The 8912-nt window shown below is 45.9% G+C and overlaps 1 protein-coding gene across 1 annotated transcript; it reads right to left on the bottom strand.

Moving 5' to 3' along the window:
* Positions 1-708: 708 nt before the first annotated feature.
* Positions 709-5303, bottom strand: LOC123180375 (putative TrmH family tRNA/rRNA methyltransferase). The gene is made up of 4 exons (XM_044592423.1): positions 4984-5303; positions 4754-4858; positions 3706-3832; positions 709-1155 (listed from the first exon to the last, which is right to left on the bottom strand). The coding sequence occupies exons 1-4, from the start codon at positions 5221-5223 to the stop codon at positions 938-940; spliced, it is 690 nt and encodes a 229-aa protein (XP_044448358.1). The 5' UTR covers positions 5224-5303; the 3' UTR covers positions 709-937.
* Between the last annotated feature and the right edge of the window lie 3609 nt (positions 5304-8912).

Raw genomic sequence — 8912 nt, forward strand, 5'->3', positions numbered from 1 at the left:
CAGCGATGGCGGCCGCCGCGATGGCTTCCTCCCTTGCGTCCGCCGCGTGCCTCCGGCCCTTTCTCTTCGCCGACTCCCTTGCCCGCTCCTCGGGCATCAGCTTCTTCTTCGGCTTGGCCGCGGCGGCGGTCTTGCGGGGAGCGCGAGGCTTGCCTTTGCCGAAGGTGGCGGTCGTGATGGCGGACGAGGCGAGGGAGGCGAGGTCGGCGGCGGCATCGAGGTCGTCATCCATGGCGGGCAGCGGGAGCGCACGCGGGCGAGTGGGTTTTGGGAAAGTGGAAGGAAATGGTGGAGGGGCTACCACCGACTGGCGGGCCCGGGGGAGTAGACGGGCGCCGTGCGTATCCGCCTCGTGTTCGCGCCGACGCAAATGAGGCTCAAAAATGGATCGGTAGGCGGACGAAAAGCGAACGCGCGTCCGTTTGGGTCGGCGCGTTGGGCCGACTTTTCCGTCCATGCCGACCAAACGGACACGCGTGGACGAAATGGGTCGGCGCGTTGGAATAGCTCTTAGCCGCGCTAAGAGGTCCACAAAGAAAACTCGTAAAAGATAGATGAATATGACCCTCCGAAGTGTACATACAAAAAGGTAAAACAAATTTCCAACAGCGCGCAACAATCTTGTACAGAACATAAATCGTATATCATGTCACAAAATTTCATAGCAAAAAGGAGCGGTAGTTTCTGGCCCAAGTTTGAAGGCGCTCGTTTTTAATCCCATCCCTGATATCACGTCATTTTTTAGGGGAGGCATATATTGCGCTTCTGCTCCTTTCACGCTTTGTTTGAACAACAAAGAAATTGTAAAAAATTCTGCCTCCCCTTGGTGAGACAGAAACCAGTGCCACATCATGTCTTGTGTATTGCAAATTCACCATATCAAGCCCTTATCATCCAGGGGCTTGTTTACAAGCAGAGATAAGATGGAATAAACACTCTACTCTGTAAACATCATTCCTAGACCATTTGATTCTTGCGGATGGCTACTTCCATTTTCCTCGAATATATCGCAGGCATTTTCTCTGCGTGCCTTGCGCTCTTCAATCACGTCTTCTATTGAATCTGAGCAGTAGAGCCCCCTCGACTGCCCCTTTGGTTTCTCAGCTACCACAAATTTACTGCCTTCTCGGCCTCTTTCAGGAAAGCCAGCCCAGACTGCAGAAAGGCAGGCAAAAATAGTAATCAGCGACAATCACACAGTGTGTAGAACGACTGGGCACAAGCACTCCAGCACAAGAAAGACTAGTGTTCAATAAAAGTGGATTGGTAAGATTCTCAATAGAAGTGGAGTGGTAAGATTCTCCAGTAAAATTCAGAGTCAACAATGGCAGCTGTTTGTATCATATCCCTGCCAATAGGTTTCAACTTGTTCGACACCTTCAGGGTTTTGGCCAGGAGTTGGCAAATATAACCAAATACTAGACAAGTGCAGAATAGGGTCTATTGTCTGCAGGGCCAGACTTAGATGCATCGTGGTCACGCTGCCAACAACCACATCCAAGTTCAGAAGCTGTGGTACATGAGCCAGTCTCAACTTTCTAAAAGAGTTCTCCAAATCAGGGAAGAGTCTTGGTTTGAATGGTCTTTCTATTAATGGGGGAATTACTACTATGGTACTCCCTCCGTTCTGATTTACTCGTCGTGGTTTTAGTTCAAATTTGAACTAAAACCACGACGAGTAAATCGGAACGGAGGGAGTACCTAGTTTGGTGTTCCTATTGATAGGGGTGAACCACTACTTTCCACTTGTCCAGTTTGTGCTCCAACAAATTAAGAATCTGTGCAACTGCAAACCCTTTAAATAACGAGGCAGCAACATGATCCAGAAATCAATGCATAATCGCTCCCCTGAGTCAGGGCTTCCTGCCCTGGCCGCACCACCTCCCAGTGGTGCCCAGGCCCCAAATCGCCAATCCTGACCTAATTCTTCCCCATCACTTCCATCGCCAGAATTAAAGCTCTAACGCTCTGTTACTTCTCATCATACTTCCTATAGTCAATGCAAATTCCATGTTCAGAATGCAGTAAACACCTTTCCTAATTCCAAAACTTCCTTGGATTGTGAAAGGGTACTTGTGCTAAAAGCTTAGAATTATCTCTAACGACAATTATTGCTTCTATACAGTATATACAGTGCTAAAGCCAGTAAGGAAATGCTCCTGGGGAACTTACCATTAACCACTGGTGCATGTGAGTTTCTGGTGAGGTCACTGATACAGCTTATGAAAGTTGAGTTTCTGTTGATTCGTACAAGTTGGATTGCATAACCAGGTTTTAAAGTTGATGAAACTTTAAAAAAAAATAGTTTATCCCTCATCTTCCACATACGCAAATTATATTTATTTGGTATTGTAAATGTTGATATTTTTTCTGACTTAGGGCCCAATCTACAGGCTTTCGCTTTAGAAATGGAGGGAGTACATAACTTGGTGGTATCCATTTTGTAACACTAACCACCTGTTTCATCCACAGTTTCTAACAAGCTTGGAGATTAGGACAAAAGCCTCAACTGCCAAGTAATTACATGAAACAGCTGAAAACCAAAAATAGTATCACCTGAAAAATGGCAACGCGAATTCTGGAGGAAGATCGCTATACAATATCTAAAAGGTATGAACTGAACAAGGTCTACAACTCTGCATATACGCAAAGAAATTAACGCACTGCTGTTAAGTTAGCTGCCATAAAATCCCAGTAAACATACAACATTAGACAAAGTTTTCCTCTGTCTGTGCCTATCTGAATATGAAAATTCAAATAACAATTCAGTGGTTCCTTGCCATTACCAGTTTTTTAGTAAAAAAAAAAAATACAAGTAGGACAAGTATCATTGAAAATGCTAAACTTAAGGGGAATTAGCTTACGGGCTAGATTCATGGATTTACATGTATTTATAAAAATCAACTTACACATCAAGATTCACGAATGATAAAACAAAACTAGGCATCTGATAATTTGTAGTAACACAATAGTCCAGATTATTGGTGCAGGAAACAAGTACTAGTTGAAGAATATTTTGGTCGAATGGAGTAACATACAAATAAAACAAACTAAGAGTATGTAAGAGAAGTTCTGTGACTGTTCCTATGAACACATGATTGAAGTATTGATGGAGAGCTCTACATAAGGTAACAGAAGATACGAGACATGTGTTGCAGTTTGCAACCGTGAAATCACTTTGGTTTTAGCATTAAGTGAACATGAAAAACTCCAAAAAAGATTGAATCAAACATGTAAGTATGTAATATGTGACTTTTTAGAGATTAACACCCTGTCTGTTCTATATGTCAACTTATCACCTAGAGTATCTAACTCAACAAGAATTGTACAAACATGGTTAACATAGATTACATGATTACTTAGGCTCTGTTTGGCATTGTGATTCTTTTCAATCTCCTTTCTCCATGTATTTATTTTTCCTATGCAGCAATTATTTTGAACGTGTCTTTTTTAGATGTAACAACTCTGTACCCTTGATTCCACTATGATTACTGATCAATAGTACTCCATAGTTTAGATGGATAGTCTTACTGGAACTAACTAACAAGACTCCATAGCACAGCATAATAACTGCAAGCTGGCTCTTAGTCAGAACATGGAAATTCCATACTCTGTTCAAAGGCTTTAAAAATTCCTAAATCTTGTTCAAATAACTTGACCTGTGCTAAAAATTCATCTCGCATCAAGCGAAGGATAGGAACTTACCCCCGAAGTGGTGGAGAACAATCGATGCTGCAACGGTAACATTGAGTGATGCAGTTCCGCCACCATACTGAGGGATGTAGACGAAGAAGTCACAGACCTCACACTCCTTTTGTGAGAGTCCTGTACCCTACTGGACACAACAAACATTGGAAATAATTAATTAGAATAGCGGGCACACAAGTTGCTACCAGTGTTTCTTAACAAAAATGAACAATGTCCACTTCAGCTTTTAAACTTGTCCAGCAAACTTCAGGAAAGATCTAACTCACAAGAAGTTTTCTAACATCTGGAAAAAATTGAATTGAACAGTAAAATATGCTAATCCTGAACCATGGAGGATTGTGATACTAAGTATGTTTAACATGACATAAAGTCTTGAGATAACAATTTGTTTACAACAATGAATCAATTCAAATGATCTTAGACTCATAGGCGCCTGCAAAACATGCCATGGGTTAATACACCCATCTGACCTGAGGCATGGGCGCAATTCTTTACTTTCATGCCATAGGTGGCAACGCTGCTCCAGCAACAACTACAGATAGATTAACTAGGAAACATCGTGATTACATCATGGTTGATCTAATATCCATTCGGGTTCAAGTTGCACAGATATGAAGGTCCAATATTCAGAGAGGGGGAAATGAAAATAGCATTTACGCCACGTCTTATATAAAGGAATCAAATAGCACATGTGGTTAACATCTTCATGTAGCTGAACAATTATTTAAGCAAATACCCAATGAAGTTTTGTATCAAATATGAAAGCCTACTGCAAGGAAGGTATTTTCTCCTCTAAAAATTGCACTTGGGTTAAGCTACTTAGTACAACAATGACGCAATCAGCAGACACTGACATGGTACTTGCACAGTATGGAAAGTACAAAGTGATTGAATGCACGGCGATGACACATTTGTGATTGCATATGTTGACTATATGAAGTTGAGTAATCCCCATCAGGGTCCCCCTCTTAAAAATCGCATGCCAGACTAGTTAATTTTACATCATCACTCGTAACTGGTACTGACACATGAGAATCCGACCAACCTCATTGCCGAAGAGGAACGCGGTGCTCCTGCGGAACGGGTGGGCCGTCACAGGCAGCGCGTCGTCGGTGATCTCCACGCCGCAAATGTCACACCCCCTCTCGTCCTGCAAGCAACAGCACACAGGAAGGTAAAAGAGGGGATTCGGAAAAGGGGGCTAGGGTTTAGGGTTCAGGGAGAGGGCGTGGAGGTTTGGGGGATTTGGTGTGTCGGAGGTGGAGAGCAAATTGCCTTGAGGTAGGCGCAGGCGGTGGCGAGGGAGGTGAAGTGCCGGAAGCGGAGGTGGGAGGTGGATCCGTGGCTGCCGAAGGCGCTGACGTCGCGGCGGCCGACCACCACCACCTCCGCCACGCCGAAGGCCGTCGCACTCCGCGCCAGCGTTCCCACGTTGTGCCGTTTGGCCACGTTGTGCACCACCACCACGCTCTCCACCGCCGCCGTCGCCCCGCTCGCCGCCGCAGCTGCCGCCATGGGAAAAAAAGTAGACGGAGGGGGGGAGGGGTGTCGCGAGCGATGCAAGCGGAAAGCTGCCCGTGTGTGCAGTTCTTCAGCCGACAAGCAGGCCCTACGAGTCAGCCCACCGCTGAGCTGTCATGCTCTTTGCTGGATTCGAGATCGATTTTATAGCTATGGTTCTACTTAAATTAAATTTAGAGCACCTATAAAAAAACTAGAGCACGTACAATGGTTGATAAATCAGTCGTATCTTAGATCGTGTCTTACAACATCTGCAATTATAGTTTACAAATCTGAGTTCTTATATATTTGCGGACACATTCAGACGCTTTTGCGGAGAGCGTCCGATCATCCCTCATATCATACCCATTGTAACCATAGTCTCATTTCTAAATCCTTATTTTCATATGTAGCATTTCATCTACGTGCATAGCTAAAAACTAACAAACTAGCTACTCATGTCAATGACCTCATCGTTGGAGGTGTTGGCCTAGTGGTCATTGACGGCGGAACGAATCACCAACGCTTCCTCTTTTCCTAAAAAAGAAAAAAAACACTTCCTCCTCGTCCTCCTCATCCGCGAAGACCTGCTCACACCAGTGACGGAGGCAGGGGACTTTTTCAGGTGTGGTGGAGTTTATAAAGGAGAAAACCATGTATTATAAAATCATAAAAGAAAACAAATTAATTAGAAGTTCATCAACCGTTGGGCGGCGGAGCTACGAGGCCGCTGTCATGCTGGGATGGTACCACAAGGCTGGCGCCGGTGTTGCGACAAGGGAAGACATGCTCTACGAGGCTGCACGGTAACGCCACGACAGCCTGCACCTGTTGCAGGTCTAGTTGTGGGGGCCTAAATTAGTGTTGGCATGGCGAGCTCGCCGATGTGAGGGTGATGGAAGTCAATGGCTGAGCTAGGCAGGATATTCAGGGGGAAAGCACAAATAATGGATGTTTGGGGGCCAAAGGCTATATTTTTTCAATCTAAACACCTCTTAAAAAAATTCTTCCTGTTTTTAATTAAGGCTGGGGGCCATGACCTCTACGACTCATAACGTAGCTCCGCCGATGATGGAAGTACATCACCACGGTGTCGTGAACAACAACCCTAGGAGCATCAAGCACAATAACAACGCACGTAATGCGGGGTAGGGAAGACGCATGGGGGAAGAAAGGACTAGAACAAGATGGCCATCTGACCAAACGGTTTTGGGGGAAGCCATCTGACACTCCGAAGGAGACTAATCAGTCTATCAGATAGGTTGAGCGGCGCAGAGCAGTCGCCATATATAAAGTGGAGCGGGCTCCTGTTCAAAAGCTTTCTAGCTCTGCTCACTGGTTGTTTTCCTGCTCGTGCATCCGTCATTCGTGCTATACCTGTTGGGAAACGTAGCATGCAATTTCAAAAAAAAATCCTACGATCACGTAAGATCTATCTAGGAGATGCATAGCAACGAGAGGGGGAGAGCGTGTCCACGTACCCTCGTAGACCGAAAGAGGAAGCGTTAGTTTAACGCGGTTGATGTAGTCGAACATCTTCGCGATCCAACCGATCAAGTACCGAACGTACGGCACCTCCGAGTTCTACACACGTTCAGCTCGATGACGTTCCTCGAACTCTTGATCCAGCAAAGTGTCGAGGGAGAGTTCCGTCAGCACGGCGGCGTGGTGACGGTGATGGTGAAGTGATCCGCGCAGGGCTTCACCTAAGCACTACGAAGATATGACCGGAGGCGTAAACTGTGGAGGGGGCGCCGCACACGGCTAACAATTGTTGGTCTCTTCTAGCGGCGCCCACCCCCCCAACATATATATAGGTGGGAGAGGGAGAGGGGCTGCAAGGGGCGCCCCAAGTAGGGTAATCCTACTTGGGTGCCTCCTCCAAGTCGGCCTCCCCCCTTCCATATCCATTGGAGGGGGAAGGAAAGAGAGGGAGGAGGGGAGGAAAGGGGGAGGCCGAACCCTCCCCTTTCCTTCTCCCTTCCCTTCCTTTCCTTCTCCTCTTATTCGGCCTATAGGGGCACACCAGCCCCTTTTGGGGCTGGTCTGTCCAACTCTTGGCCCATTAGGCCCATATAGCTTGCCGAGGGTTGCCCAGAACCCCTTCCGGTGACCCGATACGTACCCGGTACCCCCAGAACACTCTCGGTATCCGAATACTATCGTCTTATATATGAATCTTTACCTCTCGACCATTTCGAGACTCCTCGTCATGTCCATGTTCTCATCCGGGACTCCGAACAACATTCGGTCACCAAAACACATAACTCATATAATACAAAATCGTCATCGAACGTTAAGCGTGCGGACCCTACAGGTTCGAGAACTATGTAGACATGACCGAGACACATCTCTGATCAATAACCAATAGCAGAACCTGGATGCTCATATTGGTTCCTACATATTCTATGAAGATCTTTATCGGTCAAACCGCAATGACAACATACGTCATTCCCTTTGTCATCGGTATGTTACTTGCTCGAGATTCGATCGTCGGTATCTCCATACCTAGTTCAATCTCGTTACTGGCAAGTCTCTTTACTCGTTCCGTAATGCATCATCCCGCAACTAACTCATTAGTCATTGAAAGTGCAACTATCCCTGGGTGGTTTTGGTAATTCCTAACAACATATAGCTCATTGAACTAATGCTCTTTCAAGCTGATTATTTCAGAAAGTTCAATGATTGGCATGGCATGGACTAGGAATGTGGACCCCTCAAAATGCTAAGGACACATATTGGCTCAAGCTCAAGACCCTACATTTTCATTTTAGTGACCCAAGATCAAATTGAGTCCATAGGAAAGCCAATACTATTAAAAGGGGATGAGGTGTTGCTTAATGGCTTGCTTGCTCAAAGTGCTTAGTGATATGCTCCAAAAGCCCTCAACCACTTTCTCATTTCCACATATGTCCCAAACCAAAAGTCAAACTCGGCCTCACCGATTTGATCTATCCGGCGCCACCGAGTTCATTTAACATAGCCACTGCCAGAAACCCTAGTCAGTTCGGCCTCACCGATAGGGATCTCGGTCTCACCGAGATGGGATTGCAAACTCTCTGTTTCCCTTCGTAACGTTCTGGTCTAACCGAGATGAGCGATCGGTCCCACCGAGTTCGTAATGCAAACTCTTTGTTTCCCTTTCGTAACGTTTCGGTCTCACCGAAATGAGCGAATCGGTCCCATCGAGTTTGCCTGACCAACTCTTTGTTTGCCTATTACAGAAATCGGTCCTACCGAGTTTATGTGATCAGTCTCACCGAGATTACGTTACGCCCTAAACCTAATGAAATCGGTCCCACCGAGTTGACATGTCGGTCCCACCGAAAAGCCTAACGTTCACATTTTGAACTAAATCGGTCTGACCGAGTTTCATGATTCGGTCTCACCGAGTTTGGTAAATTGTGTGTAACGGTTAGATTTTGTGTCGAGGATATATATACCCCTCTGTCGGTGTCAAAACCGATGGATCTCGGGTAGGGGGTCCCGAACTGTGCGTCTAAGGTCGATGGTAACAGGAGACAGGGGACACGATGTTTACCCAGGTTCGGGCCCTCTCTATGGAGGTAATACCCTACTTCCTGCTTGATTGATCTTGATGAATATGAGTATTACAAGAGTTGATCTACCACGAGATTGTAATGGCTAAAACCCTAGGAGTCTAGCATGTATGATTGCGATTGCCTCTACGGACTAAACCCTTC

This window comes from Triticum aestivum, chromosome 1D, assembly GCF_018294505.1.
Source record: "Triticum aestivum cultivar Chinese Spring chromosome 1D, IWGSC CS RefSeq v2.1, whole genome shotgun sequence".
NCBI classification, from domain to species: domain Eukaryota; kingdom Viridiplantae; phylum Streptophyta; class Magnoliopsida; order Poales; family Poaceae; genus Triticum; species Triticum aestivum.